Here is a 21,400-nt window from a genome sequence, read left to right as displayed (position 1 = left end):
TAGAACTGAACAGCTTCTATGGCATCATTAGCAGTAAGTATTATTCAGGTGTCTGAATACATTAAATCTGGAAGTTATCCAAAAAGCTAAGAACCTCTGCTGACATACATTATTCCATATTAGCATTAGTCTTGGATTAATGGTGATGTACATGGTCTTTGTTTAATGGAAACTATTAAACATGTCCTGCCGTGCTTTCACAACACAAGAATCCCAACGAGAATGCTTCCCCCTTCCCAAAATTTAAAAAACTGCTATCTGATTTCCAACTTTACGTACACATATACACAATACCAAAACATTTCATACTTTCGTTATATAAAGCAAGTGCTCACTGATATTCATATTATTTGTTGATTTTGTTTTAACTTTAGGCGACATAGTTAACGAACCTCTATGTGGAAAAGAATTTACAATCTTTTCTTCCCATATGTTACATATATTAGAATTTCTTCAGAGAATTTTACAGCTCACCTATTTGCTAACAGACCTAGAGTGCCAACTGAGGATAATTAAACATACTTAAATAATAAGAATTAAAATATTAGTAGCATTCTCACGTGCACAAATTCCTCAAGTGGTAGAAAAACACTACCAATATATATGATGGTCACCCTTACCTAAAAAATACAAGTATAAACATAAATGTTTTATATACTGAAAAACGTTAAGAGACTTATCAAGCCAGATTAAGACTGGAATCAAGTTTGGACATTTTAGCTGTGAAGTGTAATTTATAGAATAGGCAGAACAAATCTGACAATTAGAAATGCAGACAGTAACTATTTTGATATGAATCCCTTAAAACATAGGTTCATCACAAAAATAAATTAGATCCATTCAGCTTCTTAAGGGACTTTGTCCACTCAAAATAGAATTACAGGAATATTTTAAGGTTTAGTTTATACATTATAGGGCTGCAGAAATACAAAGCCGTGTGATCAATAATATTTCAGTGATCATGTCATCTGTATAAAAGATTCCAAACTGAGGTGGAGGGAAATAGTTTTCAGTGGTCAGAGATGGAATAGCTGAGAATCTGATGGGATTTGTTATGCTCATCCTCAAGTGATGTGGAAACTAAATTTCAACCAACCAACATGGAACCAACCAAAGGTCACAAAATCATAGACCTAAATTTGGATCACAGAAAAAACTTTTTTTTTTTCTGTAGACACAAGGCTATGGGTGAAATCCTGACCCTACTGAAGTCAATGGTAATTTTGAAAATGATGTAGAGTCCTCACTTTTTGCCTCCTTTTCAGACATCTGACAAAAAAATAGGTTCCCTGAACACAAAGAAGCTGAGCACAAGCTGATCTACATGCTAGTAGGGGGACTTATCTTTCATAGCTACTAAAACTATTTACAATCAGTCTTCCTTCTAGCAACCACTGAAGTCTCATTAGACATTACCCTATTTCAAAACTTGAAGGCTGATATAAAATACTTTGCTTGTTGATATAAAATACATCACCGCCATCTGAATATCAGTTTAAACAAAAGGCAATTGTAGGACACCAAATTTCTAAAGGTTACCACAGTATTATGAATGTCCTCCCCAAGATACTGTTGTTAACATGAATTCCTGGAAGAACCAGTGTTGCTGGGTGTAAAATTATTTGAAAATTATTTGGATTTGTGGGAATTGAAAGAGCAATCTTTTCACAAGACTGGAATTTGTCTCCCACTAAGTTTATATGCCTCAGAGTCTTTCACTGGGATGCATGCCAAGAGACATGCTTGCCCTGAAACTACTGAGATTTCAAAGACCTTTGAGGCTGTTAACAATGAGGCAAGCCTATTATCCTTCGCCTGGTACTTGCTGATACCTGCAGGCTGTCTTACCCTCTCAAAAAGGTTGAAATATCCTAGACTTTTCATTGCAAGCACAAAGCTTTTCCAACACTTGAGCCATGTCTAGGAGGTTTGTTAGGGGAAAAAAGGGTGGGATTTGGAATACTTTATTTGGAAATTTTGTCACACCAGTAATCAGGGCCATGATACATACTTATATTTCAACTCATTGCAAAACAGCTGTGCTTGATCAGCCAGTTCTTAAAAGTTAGGCAAGTCATCACATTTTGTTGCATAAGGATGCTGCAACAGCAGCTGAACACATTAGTTAACACATAAGGAACAATCCCAACACAGAACACGACAGTCTAAACTCAAAGTTCCACGATTACCATATTACAAATGTGAATACCTTCTTATGTGTATAGCCATCTACAACACACAGACAGTCTCTGAATTCAAAGCAATGAGATCAAAGCAAAACAATATGCAGTATGTGGCAACAAATGACTCATGGATCTGGGAGTTGCTCTTCACCAAAAATGGTTAAGGGTGGCCAGATACTCAACACAATTAATATAAACAAGGGGGAAGAAATGAAAGTCAAAATAGGGAAAGAACAGGTTAAATTATATATAGATAAGTTAGATGTATTCAAGTAGACAGGCCTGATGAAATTCATCCTAGGGTACTTAAGGAACTAGTTGAGGCAATCTCAGAACCATTATCAATTATCTTCAAGAACTTATGGAGGACAGGTAAGGCTCCAAAGGACTGGAGAAAAGTCAAACATAGTACCTATCTTTTAAAAAAGGGAACAAAGAGGACCCAGAGAATTATAGACCAGTGGGCCTAACTTCAATACCCGGAAAGATACTGGAACAAATTATTCAACAATGAATCTGTAAGCCCCTAAAGGATAACAGGGTTGTAAGGAATAACCAACATGGATTTCTCAAGAACAAATCATGCCAAACGAACCTAATTTCCTTCTTTGACAGAGATACTGGCCTAGCAGAAACGGGGAAGCAGTAGACATGATATATCTTGATTTCTGTAAGACTTTTGACACAACCCATGTGACATTCTCATAAGAAAACTAAGGAAATGTGTGTTAGATGAAATTACTATAAGGTGGGTGCACAAGTGGTTGAAAGACTGTACTTGAAGAATAATTATCAATGGTTTGCTGTCAAACTGGGAGACCATATCTAGTGGGGTCCCAATTACTTGAATAATGTAGTGGTGAATATGCTGGTAAAATATACATATGGACACCAAGCTGAGAGCAGTTGCAAGTACTCTGGAGGACAGGATTAGAATTCAAAACGGCCTTGACTATCAAACAATTGGTCTGAAATCAACAAGACGAAATTAAATAACGATAAGTGCAAAGTACTTAATTTAGGAAGGGAAAATCAAATGCACAAATACAAAATGGGGAATAACTGGCTAGATGGTAGTACTGTTGAAAAGGATCTGGCGGTTATAGTGGATGAAATACTGAATGTGTGTCAACAATATGATGCAGTTGCAAAAAAGCTAGTATTCTGGACTGCATTAACAAGAATGTCATATGTAAGGCCTGGGAAGTAATTTTTCTGTTCTATTCGGCACTGATGAAGTCTCCATTGGAGTACCATATACAATTCTGGGTGCCACACTTTAGGAAAGATGTGGACAAACTGGAGAGAGTCCAGAGGAGAACAACAAAAATTATGAAAGGTTTAGAAAACCTGACCTAGGAGAAAAGATTAAAAAACTGGGCATGTCTAGTCTTGGAAAAAAAAGACTGAGGAAGAACCTGGTAACAGTCTTCAAATATGTCCACCGAAGGTAGGACAAATAGTAATGGGCTTAATTTTCAGCATGGGAAATTTAGGTTAGCTATTAGGAAAATCTTTTTAACTCTAAAGGTAGTTAAATTCTCCCTTCCAAGGGAGCTTGTGGAATCCCCACCATTGGAGGTTTTTAAGAACAGGTTGGACAAACACCTGTCAGAGATGGTCTACGTTTACTTGGTCCTGCCTAAGTGCAGGGGGCTGGACATGGTAACCTCTCAAGGTCCCTTCCAGCCCTACATTTCTATAATTCTATGATTAACACTATGCATCATGGCATATTCAGCACTGACTGAAACCCTGAAGGCCTAATAAATCCACAGTTAGTAGTATAAAAGCCAGAGACAAGTATCTGGAAGAGGCACAGCATTTCAGCTTGTATCAATGCTCTACTCATCTCTAAATGACCATGTTACCCCAGTATTTATGGCAAGACCTATATCAACTTCAGAACTGGAGTCAAGAAATGAGATAATGTTCAGAATCGCTCCTCAACCTGATATCGCCTCAAGAGTCTCAACAATCATATGTAAGACGCCACCATTTAAAGAAAAGGATCACTTTTGAAAATGTAACTTTATTCAAAGCTTCTTTGATAATGAATGCTACTACAATGCCTCAAGTGCATTACGATAATGTCCCAGCTAACAAGAAAAGATATCACCCATACTTGTTTCATGGTGAACACCATACAGATTGGATTTAAAATGCTTCAAATATAATTAGGCTGGGATATTGGCCTCTTTTCCCACATGAGATATCTTAAGACATAACTCTCCACATGTGTCAAGCTGGAAGCTTTTGTTTGCACTAGGTAATGCTTAAAGTAGGTATGGGTATGTCAATTTTTCCAAAACTACAAATTATCATACACACACAAAAAAGGTATACTGGACCTGATGATCAGCTCACACTGATGTAACTTCATTAGCTTTCCCTCGAATTACTCCTGATTTACATTAGATTGAAATCAAAACCAAGCTCACCGTATCATATGCTTAACTAAAAACATACATGAAAATTCTTCAGCCAACCAGCATTCTTAAGAAAGCTTTTGGACAGAATTAATCAATACCATGTCTAAAGGAAAGCAGAATGTAGGCAAATACTGAATTTGTGTAGACTTACTTTAACTTTTTCATGTAAACCTACAAAAGCATTTAAGTAGGAGGTAAGGGAGGAACTAACGTATGAAAAAAATGATTAATGAAACTGAGGGCAGGGAGATTTGGCTTAACAGCATATAAAAACAAAGATCTGATTACAGCAAATGTATTACATAATATCTCAATTTCTGAGACAATGCAAAATCTTGTTTGCATATTAAAAAAAACATGATCTGCCCTATAATTTTTTCAGGCATAACCTAAGTCCACAGTTCATAATTAGGTCAGTCTTACTAATGGTAATCATTAATAAAAGGTTTCAGAATAACAGCTGTGTTAGTCTGTATTCGCAAAAAGAAAAGGAGTACTTGTGGCACCTTAGAGACTTACCAACAGGAGAGTGGGTTTGTGTGGGGGGAAGGGTCGGGGGGGGGGGGGGGGGGACACCTGGATTTGTGCTGGAAATGGCCCAACTTGATTATCATACACACTGTAAGGAGAGTGATCACTTTAGATAAGCTATTACCAGCAGGAGAGTGGGGTGGGGGGAGAGAAAACCTTTTGTAGTGGTAAACACCAATTTTTTCATGCTTTGTATGTATAAAAAGATCTTCTATACTTTCCACAGTATGCATCCGATGAAGTGAGCTGTAGCTCACGAAAGCTTATGCTCAAATAAATTAATAAAAGGCTAATTTACATGTAATACTAGGTAAACCAATGCCCCATTTACAGCATTGGGACTTTTACTAAATCCTAGATAGGAGATATTAGGTGTATGAAAAGACCGTGAGATATAGCTGACTAGTAAGCTCATAGCCTCTTATAATATACTTTACAGCTATTAAAACTTGTTAATTACCACTTTTTAAACATGCAACTCTTTACACTTTACCTCAACTTCATTTTCTGTCAGGCCTTTGCAGTTGTATTGTGAAACTAGCTTATTCGACATGTTAAAATTCATCAGCATCAGAAAAACTAAACACTTTATTATAGTTTCACTTTTGGCCAGTATTAAATATACATTTATGACATTCCTGAATACATTAAAAAAAATCTTTTGAGGTAGTTTAATTTAAGAACCAGAAAGATGGAAATAAAATTCACTCAGGTGAAGCAATTTAATTTTCAATATTCTTACTGGGTCTTGTTATACCCTGAAGATTCCAGGGAGTTATTTCTCAAATGGAAAGCATTATGTGCAGTAATTACTCATCATCAAACAAGTTAAACTTGTTCCACCAAGTGCTTGCCTAGTAATACCTAAGTCAAATTGCAGGTTTGCTTCTGGAACCTGAACCAAAGGTTTATTTTTCTTAGGCAATTTTAAAGAATTTTGTTACCCGTAACAATAATATTTTTAAAATGTGCTTTAAATTATGCATTTTTGTCTTTTATACAACTATTGCTTAGGGCAAATTATGGTTAATCAAGTATGCTACTTGACAGAGAATCAATTTTAGAAGCCTATCTGTGATGAAAACACTAGTAGGCATCTTATAACACCAGTAAGTGCAAGATGTGCACTTTGTGACAAAAACAAAATTATACCCCAGCTCCACCCTGGCATTAAAGAATTTATAACAGCCAAAACAGCCACCCACAAAGTCACTGCTAACACGTAGCATCAGTGTTATAAACTAAGGCACATTAAGCCATGAACTAGTAGAAGCTAGCTCAAATCAACAAATACAACCTTTAAAAAGCAAATTTTAGTATCTTGAAACTTTGACAAATCCTAATGCATTTTCATGGAATGGGAAACATTTTAAGTAATGTTACTGTCATAGACATTCAATTTTATGCTACAAATGCACCAACAAAGACAATACAGCATCTCAGAGCTTGTCTACTTTACCCGCTGGATCGACGGGCAGCTACTGATCCAGCGGGTGTTGATTTATCGCAACCGCCGAGCGCTCTCCTGTGGACTCTGGTACTCCACCAGGGCAAGAGGCGCAGGCGGAGTCAACGGGATAGCGTCAGACATCTAAGTACGTAGACTTCAGCTACGTTATTCATGTAGCTGAAATTGCGTAACTGAGATTGATTCCCCCCCCCGCCCCCCACAGTGTAGACCAGACCTCAAAGTCAGATACTCCATGTCCAAAGAGCTCAACTAGATAAATATCAAGAACATACACTGCAGTTTTACGAAACACAGGTTGTTTATTTGGATCTTGATTCCCTTAGATCAAAGGGCCAAAACTTGAAGTCTGATTTCAGTGTTAACTCACTTTTTACCCAAATTCTCACGCAAATTACCCTTTACTTACTAGAGGCTTTACTGAATAAGAAGTGAATGAAAAGGAAGAAAAATCAAAAAAGCCTCCATCTGGCCCAAGAATTGAAAAACAGAATTAAACTGCTTGTAGCACTGCTGACAATCAATTACAAAAGGATGCAGAAAGTAAAAATATACCTTTGACTACAAGGCAACCTTCTGGCCATTTTAGCACTTTGTAGGATAAGGAGAGATTACAAATCACTTCTCTCGACTAAGTTCAGGAATGCAGAGCTCAGGCATAGTAATGAGGAAGAAAACTACAAATTACTGAAGTTGTGGACTAGCAAATATGCTGCTTTATTTGCAGTGTTTTCCCCTCTCTCTTTGGCTCTGTCTGCCCCAATCCTATCTACAATATAGCATCAAATGCAGTTCTCACCACCTTTTAATTAGGATTGACCACATAACATGCATCAACAATCCCAATTCCAGTTCAACAACACTGTTTTAGAACAAAGTCCTAGGTACAGGCAGAGTCAAAAAGAATTTGAGTTTTCCCTCCAGTGAATTGAGGTTCTAAGGTATATTAGATGTAACCAACTTTAAAAACCTGAATTTCAAATATTTATTGGGTCTAAACAATATTAATTGCCACAATGGAAAACAATGGTTTTGGTTTCAAATTTCTTACCTGTACAACTGACGACTGCAAAGCTGTAATAAAACAGATGAAAATATTTGATTTATAAATTAAGCCTTTTCCCCCCAGCCTAATGTGATTCTTGTGTAATACGTATTATGTAACAAAAGTGTTTCTTTAGGACTTGGGAATTCAAAGGCATCATTTGGAAAAAAAAAAACAATATTCTTCTTTCACAGAACTAATTTTCAAAAAAATATAAACTTTAAAAATCCCATCAGAATTCATACTCAAGGCAAACAAATATAGTTCATTATTACCATCATTCCACAATCTGTTTGCTTCTGCATTTATACTGGCAGGTAGGTGCACTTTTTTTAAACATTTGCTTTCAAAAATTTGGTCCTTTTAAATAAAGACTTCACAGTGCAGAGTTTGAAAGAACACAGAAAAAAAAACTCTGCTCCAAAGAGCTTACAAGGGACAAGTGGAAACAGACAGGAGTGCACAAGAAAACAATACTAAACAGCATGACAGGCTGTGGTCTCATCACACTCATAACCACTGCCAAGTTTTTTGTAGGCATCACAGCAAAGGAGAGTTTTAAGGAGGGATCAGGAGGACAATGAGGTGGCTTCATGGATGTTTATGGGCAGTAATTCCTATGCATGAGGGGCAGCATGCAAGGAAGTACAAAGGTGTTTGTTTGAAAATTTAATATGCAGTCAATGAAGGCTGGTCGCATTAGCTGATCGGAGGTAGGAGTTGACACCTCAAAGCATATGAGAGATGATAAATAGCATGTAATTAGGCTGTGAAATGTCCTTAAAGTAAAAACAAGCATCTTACATTTGATGCAATGGAGAAAGGATAGCAAGAGGAGTGATGAAAAGAGAGGGTGAAAGCGATGATCTAGGAAAGTGATTTTTGCAGGAGCATTTCGAATGGATATGAGTGCGACAAATTACATTTGTCAAGGCCAGGGAAGAGAATGTTGTAAAATGATGAGAGCCTGGATTACATTAAAGCTGTGTGGATGGACAGGAAAGGCCATATCCTAGAGATGTTACGCAGAAAGAATCTACAAGATTTAGACACAGCTTGGATGTGAGGATCTAGAGAGAGGCCTATGATGAAGATCAAAAAAGGAGGGCGGGGGAGAGCTTGCAGGGAAGATTAGGAGATCTGTTTTAGCCACGCTTAGCTTGAGCTAGTGGCTGGACATCCATGAGATGTCAAAAAGTCAGGCCAAGATTTTAGTCTGAAATAGAAAGACAGGTCCAGAATAGATGTAGAACTGTGAGTTGTCCTGTGGATGATAGCTGTATTTGTATAATGTATTTGCGAAGGAGATAACCCAAAGACAAGGTGTAGCAAGAGAAGAGAAATAGACCACAGGGCACTGCCCTGTGGAACTCTCACAGAAAGTTGGAGAGAAGATGAGGAGGATCCTCTGAAGATGATGCTGGAGGAGTAATTAGAGAGGTAAGAGAAGAACCAGGAAAAAAGTGAGTCCCAGAAGCAAGGAAGGACAAGATTTCAAGAAGAAGAGCATGGTTGATTATGTCAAAGCAGCTGACAGGTTAAAGAAGAATAAGTCATTAGAGACTTTGGTAATAGCCATTTTAATTAAATGCAAGGGACAGAAACCAGATTTGGAGAGGGTCTAGGAAGGAAGTGGAGGAAAAGAACTCATTCAGTGAACTTAAGGAAAAAGGAAGATGGGGCAATAGTTGCAGAGTCAAATGGGGTCACAGGTGGGTTGTCCATAAGATGGGAGAGACTAAAGCATGCTTGTGTTGTGAGGGAAAAGAATGACTAGAGAGTGAGAGATTAAAGAGAAGGGCAAGAAAGGGGATGAGAGTGGTTTGCAAGGGAGGTGAGGAGATTGGATAGGATCACTGGAGTAAATGGAGGAGGTTGAGGAGGAGAGCAAATGAGAAACAAGAGAGAAGAAGAAGAGTTGGAGAGGAAGGGCAAGAGGTGAGAGGGAAGGGAGAAGTTCATGTGGTATTTTGCAGATATTTTTCTTGAAGAAGTGAGAATCTGTGCAGAGAGAGAAGTGGAGGCAGGAGGGCACCAGGGTGCAAGGAGGGAATCAAACGTGGTGAAATGGCCACTGAGATTTCAAGGGATTCAATTAGGGTAAAGAAGTAGAGTTGCTTAACTAGGAAGACGGCAGATGTCAAAGTGGAGAGAACAAAATTTGTAGTGAAGTCAGTCAGCATGATCACAGGATTCCCACCAGACACACTCAGCAGTGAGAGAGCAAAGGCGGAAGAAAAGGATGTCGGGAGGACGCCAAACATTTGCAGGATTTGGGGGAATTTTTTAAAAAGGAAAAAAACACCTTTCAACATCCTTTGTATAAAAATGAAACAACACATTTAAGATTCCAACAGCTATTTATACTTGGCACAAACCTCCCAATGGATCTGCTTAAGTCCCTCCAACGATTTTTCATTGAAATAATTCGTAACTGATCTGCAATGTTACAAAAAGATTTTAAGTCCAAACATGGCAATTTCTTGAATTTACATTCAGAAACAGCCCTGCATCAACAGATATATGTTGCACTTTTAAAGTGACAGAAAAAACTTAAAAGTTTATGACTAAGTGATTCTCGGAACAAATGTGTAACATTCATTAAACGGGTTTAGGAAACATACAAACAGCCTATTTTCTGACAAGCACTCAGATATATTATTTCTGCAGAATTATACAATAACATTTTTGTAACAGAATATGGCTATACGTAATGACATAATTCTAACACTTTTCCAAAATTCCAAATTTCCAAAACTCAAAAAGTTTCCAATTTTCTACTTTTCCAATATTTTTTTTTTTACAAAACATACTTAGCTTCTATGTACAATCATTACTTTAATAAAATAATTACATTAAGTGTCATTGTTATACTGCTGACATGCACAAGTACTTTTCGTAACAGTGCATCTGAACAACTTCAGGAGTCAAAAAAGCAGACCTATTTACTACCTACTTACCTCTTGTTCCCCTGCCTAAGTTCAGCTCCCCTGGGATACAAGAGTTAGGTTGGATGTCAGAGCTTTGGAAGAAATGAGACTAAAACTAAACAAAATTCTGTAAATGCATTTGATTAATAAACATCTGAAGAATTTTACAGAATTTTGTTTCTTTACTTTTATTCAGATTTATATTCAAAGGCTGCACTATCCACTACCTTGAATCCTGTATAATTATTTATACCTATCAGAACAGAGTAAATTTAAAATGCTACTACTAGTGTGAGTGAGTGGCAAATTACAATTTGGTAGTGTTTTACAATCATTTTGCACAGGTGTACACAACACCCATTCCAGTGAAGGTTGAAGAGAGAGTCAGTAACTCCACCAACTAATTTATGGCAATCATGCTGGATACATATGCTAAATTTAATATCTATAAACTGCATTTCTGGGCCAAAATTAAGTAAGTGAAAAATTACATCAGTCCAACCCAAATAGCAATGTGAGGGATTGTCTCACAGCAAAGAAGGAAAGATGCTTCACTCAGTAGTAGTCTAGCAAACTGTTGTGGTTAACCCACACTTGTGACAATGTCTTCTCTATTCTTTTCAGAGTAACAGCCGTGTTAGTCTGTATTCGCAAAAAGAAAAAGAGTACTTGTGGCACCTTAGAGACTAACCAATTTATTTGAGCATAAGCTTTCGTGAGCTACAGCTCACTTCATTGGATGCATACTGTGGAAAGTGTAGAAGATCTTTTTATACACACAAAGCATGAAAAAATACCTCCCCCCACCCCACTCTCCTGCTGGTAATAGCTTATCTAAAGTGATCACTCTCCTTACAATGTGTATGATAATCAAGTTGGGCCATTTCCAGCACAAATCCAGGTTTCCCCACACACACACACACACACAAACCCACTCTCCTGCTGGTAACAGCTTATCTAAAGGAGATTGTAAGGGGGAGAAAACCTGGATTTGTGCTGGAAATGGCCCAACTTGATTATCATACACATTGTAAGGAGAGTGATCACTTTAGATAAGCTATTACCAGCAGGAGAGTGGGGTGGGGGGAGGTATTTTTTCATGCTTTGTGTGTATAAAAAGATCTTCTACACTTTCCACAGTATGCATCCAATGAAGTGAGCTGTAGCTCACGAAAGCTTATGCTCAAATAAATTGGTTAGTCTCTAAGGTGCCACAAGTACTCCTTTTCTTTTTTCTCTATTCTTGCTTGAGAATGACAACAGGTGGTCTCACTTTTATGATTACTCGTGGATTTAGATCGGAGGTATATAACCTCACCAAGTAAAGCATGAAGGCTTGGCAGCACTGATGAAAACAAACAAAAATCACAACAGAAGAGAAGTTCTCGAAGATGGAGATTTTCATAATTATACTGGAGAGGTTTCTGAAAGATTATACATGAGAAAGAAACATGATAGTTTAGATAATGTTGTCTTTATACCTATTATTCTCTGCTGCTAGTTTGTACAGTGCGTGGGTGATCTCAGCACAGGCAAGAATGGCCCCATGCCGAGTGTGTAAATCTGTGCCCACTGCTAATGGTAGCAGTCTTGGCAAAACTGCAAGAAATGAAATAAAAAATAACAATTACATATTATATTACTACATGTAAACACTTCTGTCTAGAAATTAATGTGGAAAAATCATTTCTAGAAGTCATCTTAGAGAAATACAGAGCAAGAACATTTTCAAATCCCTAAATCTGAAAATCATTTTTAGATCCCTAAATCTGAAAATCATTTTTAAAAATGGGAATAAGATTTGCCTGTGTTATCAAAATATACCAAGAATTTCCATTTCCACAGTTAGATTTTTCAGTTTGGTGTAACAAAAATGGTTCCCCACCCAAAGACACACTATGAGCAAATACTTCCTTTAGTTCTCTATTAGCCACATATTAAATGCATTGTATTTCATTTTATCTACCCTAACCACACATGTTGGAAAGATTTACACAAATCTGTAGCTTGCTAGCTGTTACATGTGCTAGTCGAGATATCTTTGGGTTTCAAGATGCTCTCAGACATTTCTTGATTTTTTTAGTTTATGCATAAAGTGGTTCTTCAGTTGCTTTAGAATGTTGTTTTAAAAACATTAGTCACTTTACATTTTGGAGTGGCTTAAAGCTGAACTTGATAATTCTGCTGCCTTTTCCCCTCCCCAAATTCACAAATCTCACTGCAATTCATAAAAAGAAAGTTTTAACGCCATCAAAGTTACAGCACCACTGTGGGAAAAATCTTGCTTAATCTCTTATTAAGCCATATTAACTTGTATTTTGTTTAAGTCTTGTTTGTTGGTATGTTTTTGCTAGGTGCCCAGAAACACTTGATATGGGGTGCTACCTAAAACACAGATTTATTGCTACTCACCCACATTTGTCATATACTCAGGGACCTGTGGAGTGAGGTTATGCAGAGCCTTGGTTGACAGTTCTCGAATAACACTGTGGAGATTAAAGAAAGTTTTTGTTCAGCTTCCATAAATCACTGTAGTATCAGTTATTGACTGCTGCTCTCCATAACAAAAGCAGTTACATATTATGACCCTGTCCTGCAATCATATCTGCACAGACCAACCCCTGCACAGCACAGAATCCTGCTGAATTCAACAGGCTCCATACAGGCCTAGTAGTACACCCTTGTTTCAGGGCTATTTCAGTACCTCAAGCTTCCTCTGTCTTTTTGTGTGTGAGAGCATTTAACATTTTTCCAGTGAAGAAATGTATTTCTGTTATTAAATGGAGGAATGAAAAATTAATCAGCTTCATATATATTGTTTGAATTATATATATTAGGACTCTCTTCAGTAAATACTGTATCCCATGATAGCCCACACACATTAAAAGACCCTCAGAGGGCACAAAAGGATAGAAAAGTTGACTAAACTATAAGCTACACAATTATGTAAGACACAAACATGCTCTGAGAAACCATGTTAAGGAAATCCACAGGTGCCTTACACAGATAATGAGAAATGTTTTACCTTCATTTTTAACATTCCACGATATGCTATGCATCCGATGAAGTGAGCTGTAGCTCACGAAAGCTCATGCTCAAATAAACTGGTTAGTCTCTAAGGTGCCACAAGTACTCCTTTTATTTTTAACATTGTGATTCTCCCTTGCTGATTACTACTCTTAATTCAGGGAGAGTCAAACCACCTTTTATAAAGAATACTGGCTAAATTATTTTTTTCTTAAGTGTAAGGAAATCAGAAAGAAAAAAGGAAAAAAATTTGTTGCTGCAGATGCTTTTTGTCATGGTCTAGCAAAAGAAACAGATAATTGTGGTCCCAGAGCAGCTAGACCTTAGTTACAGCTTTTTAAATTTAAGTTTACAGGTACCTCATTCTTACTTCAAGTGGTGTTGGTTTTTATTTCTTTTTTAAAAAAGAAAGAATACTGAAAAACCTAGTAAATAAGCTTAGACTCATTTTAAAATACATATATCTAAGAGCTCACAAACTCAATAAGATTAATCACAAAAGCTCTGTGTAACATGTATATTATCAAATATACATTTTCACCACATCGAGCAATACCAATAATTATTACAAGTTGATGAATGCTAAGGGGGAAGTTTCTTTAAGTCAAAAGAAATCCAACATACACCAGACATGTACAAACTATTATGGCTTCACTTATGCGTGTCATTCTATTTGCAAAATAACATTTAGCAGACTATTTTGTGCAATCATTCTAGAAGAATGAATACCTACGTTTGTTTTTTTTAAACATAATAGGTCAAATATCAGAAATCTTAACTAAAAAAATCATCCATTGGTTCCAAGATCAAAGGTTCCATAACAGTCAACATATTTTGTGCAACCTACTTTTAAAAATATTACTTTACATGGAAATTAATCAATTAGTTTACTCCTCAGAATTGATTTACACTGGGATTTCAAAAGGAGCCAAGAAGAGTAACGTGCCCAACTCCAATTGAAAATCCTTAGGTTTTTCTGAAAGTTCAAGCCTTAAAATACATCCTCACAATTATCTAACAGAAGTTTCTTATTAGTCTACTTCTAACATTTCTTGATTCTGCAACACTTACAACATAGTGAAATTACAACAGAAAGGACAAACTTCTGAATTCTGAGAGTCCTACACAGACACATGTATGAACATTTAAACAATGTGAACTTAAACAAAACCGTGACTAAGACAATAAGTCTCACAAAGAGATGAATGGGTGCTTTGTTTTTCCCCTTCATTTCTCCATGCCAAAATGAGAGATTTTAAGGAGAACCCTGTTTAGAATTCCTGAAGGTAAATTACCATTAAAAAATGTTTTGATAGTTAATTCAAATATCCAATCCAGTTGAGAGTTGTCATGTAAAAAAGCACGGCTACAGTGTATGACTGTATTTCCACACCACAAATAAAGACACCACTCAATGTTATGGAATATGGCATTTCCCAAACACTAGTGGCCCAAACCAGGCAGCCTGCAGTTAGCTCTTGGCTACATGAATAAAAACTTACTGCTGAAAGAGACAAAGGGAGAGGAAAAGCAAAACAAATATGGATGGTAGCACCTCAGGGCTCATCCCATATCTGCCAGGAACATCATCATGAGCAATAAAAATAGTTTATAGTAGTGTTTCATCACATCTGTGTTATACATACACATTTCAATCTTCATGCAACAGCGAATATAACTACATTTATCTTCACATATTAAGTCTACTTAATTAACAATAATTATATGGCGATGATGTTTACACTCAGATATACTACGTAATGTATTAAATAATGATATGTTTTATTCACCTCCTAAAACTAGGTTTAAATGTCACGAAAACTAAAAACATGTTTTAAGTGAAGCTTTCCAACAGTGGGGAGGTACCCACATCCACCTCTCTGCTATTGAAAAAAAATCAAAAGTGTTGGAATAATTTCATTATGTCCATGCAATCCATGATGTCATTACAGAGGGGCCAAATTTCAGTGCTGTTGTGACTCCATGAGTGAGTGCGAGTGCTCTTCATGCCACGCTAGAAAGTTTTGAGGCCCCTCCCCACATTGAGAACCACTGATGTAAGCCATTGCCTGCCCAATCAAATACATTAGCAATTCTAAAATGTTAACATTTCTTTTTTTAAATGTTATCATTCATGGAAAAAAGTTATTACAAATTTCCAAGATTAAAAAGGAGCACAAATCTGTTAATACTTTTAAAAACGGTTTTCAAAGGGGCCTGTTTTATTAAAAAAATAATTACCATAATATGATTTTTAGACGTTCTAAGGAATATGATTCAGTCCCTTAGTCCCTGATTCAGGAAAATATAACTAGCATTTGTAAGCCCCAGCACAATGGAATCTGATCCTGATCGAGGCTTCTAGTTCCTATCATCGTACAGATAAGAACAAATAGACAACTACCACCCTCTCCCTTTAAAGAAAGATAACTGAAGAGTTCCGAAAAGTAAAATTTACAGAATATTTGACTTCCAAATAACATAAGTTACATGTTTGAAACATACCCATCCCAATGGTTGATCTTCATGTTAACCAGGTGGTCAATCATTGATTGTGTATATTCAGGAAAACTAGCAATGTACACACTGAAAAAGAAATAAGTACATCCATATATATAAAAGAGTACAGAATGTATATCAGTTTGAATTTTGGCACATACAGTAGAACCTCAGAGTTATGAACACCTCAGGAATGGAGGTTGTTCGTAACTCAAATATTCATAACTGAACAAAATGCTATGGTTGTTCTTTCAGAAGTTTACAATTTGAACATTGACTTAAATGCTGCTTTTAACCATCTTCATTTAAATTAAACAAGCACAGAAACAGTTTCCTCACCTTGCCAATTAAAAAAACAAACAAACATTCTTTTTATTTTTTTTAGCACAGTGCTGTATGGTACTGGTGCTACCTCATGGCGTATTTCCAGTTCCAAATGAGGTGTGTGGTTGACTGGTCAGTTGGTAACTCTGGTGTTCGTAACTCTGAGGTTCTACTGTACTGCTTTGAAGATTTTGCCCCCATTGCTTTTAATGTAATAACAAAAAAACCTTCAAAAATGTACTACTCGTTTGTCTATTAAAAGGGGTACATAAAAACATTATATTCCATATTATGTAACATTCATTATGTTAATATTTACAATATTTTTGTTAACTATTTTGAGATGAGTGAAAACCATTGTATACACATATAAAGAATTATATGATCAATAAATACTAGTAAAAATAAACTGCTTATAGATTTTACTGTTTAAATCCAATGATTAATACATTCTACATTTATAATTATTTTCAAGATTAGATTGGGGAAAAGTGCTTTTTTTTTTTTTTGAAGTACAGTATTATTATACTATATTGGCACAGTGTGTGCATCATCCCCCTCTAGTGCTGGTGTACATGGAGGACAGTCTATTACTATTATTACTATGAGTTACTCCATTAGCTCAAGTGACAGATCTGTGCAGTGGATATAAAGGTCCTAACTCTACTGCTGATCCACATAGGTGTTAAAAAAGCAAACTGAAAACACGAACTCCATCATGTGGCATCATGTTGACATCCACATACCTCCACACCTCTTCAGGTCTGTCCACCTCCACATTCCCATTCCACTGGTTTCAGTTCCAGTCCTTTGCCCAGTCAATTCCAGTTCCCCAAGCTCCTCGTCTGATTGATCTCAGTCCCCCCACCCTACCTACGGACTCCCATTCTCCAATCCCTATTCCCCTACCTGGCTACCAGTCTCCTGGCCCAGCCATTCCCAACCTCCTATTGCCCAGTCCCACTCTCCCTGACCAGCCAGGCCCCATCTCCTTGTTTAGGAAATCTCAGTCTCCTTGCCTAGCCAGTCTCAGACTCCCATCTATCCCAACTCCCAGTTCAGATACCCAGATCCGGCATGACCTGCACTTCACAGCTGCAATTGCTCACTCCTGGGCTGGAACACACCCAATGCTGACAGAATGTTTGGGGAATTAGCTGCTAAAATCTACTGAGTACATATGAGCTGTGATTTTGTAAAGGCTTATTAACTTGGCCACATTTGGGCAGATTTTCACTGGAATGGCAAAAGGTACATCTCTGATACAAAGCCCCGCCCCACCCCACCCCCAGCCAAATTTTAAGTGCCTGCTCTAAAACATAGGTACATCAGAGCTTCTTAAAGACAAGGTCACCAGATTTTTTTTATATGGACAAAACACTGTTTTTCATTGTTCTCAGAAATGGCTGAAGCATTACTACTGAAATTTAAAAAAAAAAAGAAAGAAAGAAAGAAAGAAAAAAGTCAGCCTGAGGTAGACATTCAGCAAAGAAAATTTTAGCCCAAATAGTTAAGTTTAGCAAAGTTATAAGAAACTGAAAACTGGGTCTTTATTGGAAGTGTTGGGCAACTTTAATAATATGCAGGGCTACCAGTCCATCTCATAATAATGTGGCAATAGCCATACAACTTTTTATATATAATATTGTACCTCTGAAATATGCCTTCATTAATGAAAATAGTCAAATGCAGAAAATTATTTCTATCAGTTCAAAGGTATAGAACAATAAACATCCAGAGTCAGAACTTTATTAATGCTATGATTGCTCAAAGGAAGCAATGTACAGACTTTTACATCTACACACAGTCCCTTTATAGTTAATGGGAATTTATGCAGGCATAAGAGTCATGTGACAGACCTCTGAAGGGCTGAGATTCTAAATCAGAACTATGGACTCTGTACACCATGTTACTGCTTTTTAAAACTACCTAAGAAATTATACCTAAGCAATCAAGGAGAGAGGCCCTGTCAGAGAGGTCCATTCTTCCATCCATAATGTAATGGTGCATATTTTCTGTATAGACAATTAAATATATACCTATCCCCTTGTGCTTTGATGCCATTCACACAAAGAATTAAGGAAGTAATGAAGTATTGACCCAATTAATTACAGCTCAGATGGCACACACACTTCAGGATGACACATACGCTTCAGGAACAAAATCTCGATTAAGAATAGTGAATATGGTTTCAAGGAATCACACTTTAGTAACTAGGTGAAATTCCTCTTAAAGTGATCAGTGAAGCAGAAATTAAGGAAAGAAAAGAGCAGCCATAGGATCTAGAGTGAGCTGGGAAATACTTTGTTATCAGCTTTGTAACCAGGCAAAATAAAGCAGGACTTTTTAATTTAGAATATTTTTGCCCTTAAAGCAAAAGAAACATTTTTATCATGTATGCTTAACACCACACTGAAAGTTACAATGAAAAAGAGAGCTGAACCAGAGAGCACGGAAGAAAAGACAACAGCACAGGCATCAACAAAATAATGCAAAAAGTGAAGAGAAACAAACTTCTCACTACCCCTAAGACAGAAAAATCTACTACTTCTTTTAAGGCTGTGTACATTTTTAAAGTAGTAGGCCATATGCTCTGCAGGTGCAAATTGGCGCAGTTAAACAGACTTCAGAGAATATGACCAATTGCATTTCCCTAGTTTGGTTTGGTTGAAGATTGCTTATATCCCCCAACTAGCCTATGTGTAAAAAAAGGATGTGGAGTAGGGAAAGGAAAGAGAAGGGATAAGGTGGGAATTATGGACAAATACAAAGAAGGATCAGTTAAATGAAAACAAAACAAAACACTATATAGCTCAAGCAAAGGGAACAGGATCATAATAAGATAACTAGAAAACATTAAACCTGTTGTTCTGCTTTGTGGGAATTAAAAAGCAGGTATGTGTACAGTGTTCGCCATTTCCCCATTTGTTGTCCTGGCATTTGGTCTGTACCTCTATACTGTCTGAGTGGGCACAACGCCCCACATTGTTATATCTGTTATATTTTAAAATGCATAATTCCTTGTATGATGTGTGCAACAGCCATTCTTTTTCACCTCTCCTTACTGAGATGGAACAGGAGACTGAAACAGAGAGGGGGGAAATACACGATGGCCAAAACTGCAACATGCTTCTGATTTTAAGATGGCACTCCACATAGTGCAACAGTAAAGAGAAGTGTAGTCACAGAGATAAGGGAATATTTAAATCATTATACTGCTAGCTAAGTAGATTCAAGTCAAGATATAGAGCACATAGCAGAACACCACATCCTGAAGCAAACTCAAAAAAAAAAAAAAAGCTCAATATAAAGAAGTTAATCGTCTACACTGCAACGTAAGACTGTGCTTGAGCCCAGGCTCCAGCACAGTCCCCCTTGCATCTACACTGCAACTGCACTAACCCAGGGCTTGGACCCAGGGTCCCAGGACCTTGCAGGGCTAGAAGGTCCAAACTTGAGTTAAGCCAGGATGTAGGGTCCAAGCCATACTGCTTTGCAGTGTAGATGCAGCCCCACTTGACTCGAGTCCCGGAAGTCAGCCAGAAAAATCCCACAATTCCATGGGACAAGTTCCTTAGTCCTCTCTATCCCAACAATCTGCTGTCCACTCTTCTGAAAATGAAAGACACGCTCACTTTGCGAATGGCAGCAGCTCCGGTCAGCATTAACCCATTCTCTTCTGATCACCAATCCACAAGCACACTATCATAGAGCCTCCTGGGTTTGAAATGGAGAGCGAACTGACCAAATCTTTTGCTAAGCAAGTTGCTTCAAATTTCCTGTAACATCAGGATGGGCAGCAAAGTTTTCCCACAGTGCACCACGGTCCTAGGACTAGAGCTGCCAGATTTGGGGACTGGGGGAAAAGGGGATGAGGCGCTAGCGAATCTGGCATATGGTTACTATAACTCAGGTCTGTGTATTGCAGCATGGACGCCAGAGCCCTAGGTTCAAGTACAGGTTAGAAAAGTCTTAATGTAGGGTTAAAATACAATGTAGACGCACAAGCCCAGGGCTCCCTAACATGAGTCAGCTGACTCAAGTCCACTAACCCTGGCCTTACACTGCAGTGTAGACATACCCTGAATCTTGCTAAGCTCTTGGTCTTGATACCTTCTGGCAGTGAGTTCCACAAATTAACTTTGTATTGGGAAATTAATATTTCCTTGTATCAGTTTTAAATGTGTTTTCTGTTTCACTGAATGTTCCCTTACTCTTGTATTAGAACAGTAATAGGAGACCCTCTCTAATCCATCTCCTCTCTAAACTAAACAGTCCTGGTCTTTCAATCTCACTTCACAAGGAAGTCTCTGTTGTACCAGTCATTTTTATCACCTGACTTTGAAACCTCTCTATTTCCATGCTAGCAGTTTTTTACATGGGTTAAAAGAATTGAACGTAGTATTTCAGCTAAAGCCACACCATTGATTTACAACAGCATTTTAATTATTTAAATATCAGCGGGATAGCCGTGTTAGCCTGTATCCACAAAAACAATGAGGAGTCCGGTGGCACCTTAAAGATGAACAAATTTATTTGGACATAGGCTTTCATGGGTAAAAAATATCTCTCCACGCATCTGAAGAGCTGGGTTTTTTACCCACAAAAGTTGATGCCCAAATAACTTTGTTAGTCTTTAAGGTGCCACCGGGCTCCTAATTATTTAAATATTATTTGCCGTCCAATTCTTTAAACAGCCTACTCTACAACATTTTGTTTGCTTTTTCAACTACTGCTGCACATTGAGTTAAGATTTTCAATAATAATAAGTTTCCTGTTTATTAAAAAAGATAATATTATAAGGTAATATAACATAATATAAGGTAATAAAGCTCTGTTAAGTGTAGGGAAACTAATGCATGGGAACTTACCTTATATTAAGGAAACAATTAACTCTGTTACCAACAGCAAAATAATCAGCTGCAGTCAAAATGTCAATGCCATGTGGAAAAGTCCCCTAT

At 37.2% G+C, this 21,400-nt stretch overlaps 1 protein-coding gene across 8 annotated transcripts in view; it reads right to left on the bottom strand.

Annotated features, from left to right (window-relative positions):
• TBCD (tubulin folding cofactor D) overlaps positions 1-21,400 on the bottom strand; it is a 254,477-nt gene that overhangs the window by 90,880 nt on the left and 142,197 nt on the right. For all 8 annotated transcript variants that reach the window (XR_005227614.2, XM_043528663.1, XM_043528659.1 and 5 more), the window contains exons 18-23: positions 21,311-21,396; positions 16,122-16,202; positions 13,002-13,075; positions 12,071-12,188; positions 10,038-10,098; positions 7,666-7,688 (exon numbers count right to left, since the gene is read on the bottom strand). Coding sequence is in view for 7 of the 8 variants with exons in the window: in XM_043528663.1 (XP_043384598.1) it covers positions 7,666-7,688; positions 10,038-10,098; positions 12,071-12,188; positions 13,002-13,075; positions 16,122-16,202; positions 21,311-21,396 (443 nt within the window). In the remaining variant the exon portion in view is untranslated. The remainder of the gene's footprint in view (positions 1-7,665; positions 7,689-10,037; positions 10,099-12,070; positions 12,189-13,001; positions 13,076-16,121; positions 16,203-21,310; positions 21,397-21,400) is intronic.

Source organism: Chelonia mydas, chromosome 14 (assembly GCF_015237465.2).
Source record: "Chelonia mydas isolate rCheMyd1 chromosome 14, rCheMyd1.pri.v2, whole genome shotgun sequence".
NCBI classification, from domain to species: Eukaryota; Metazoa; Chordata; order Testudines; family Cheloniidae; genus Chelonia; species Chelonia mydas.
Note: the sequence above shows the minus strand (reverse complement) of the source record. Positions and strands in the feature narration are given on the sequence as shown.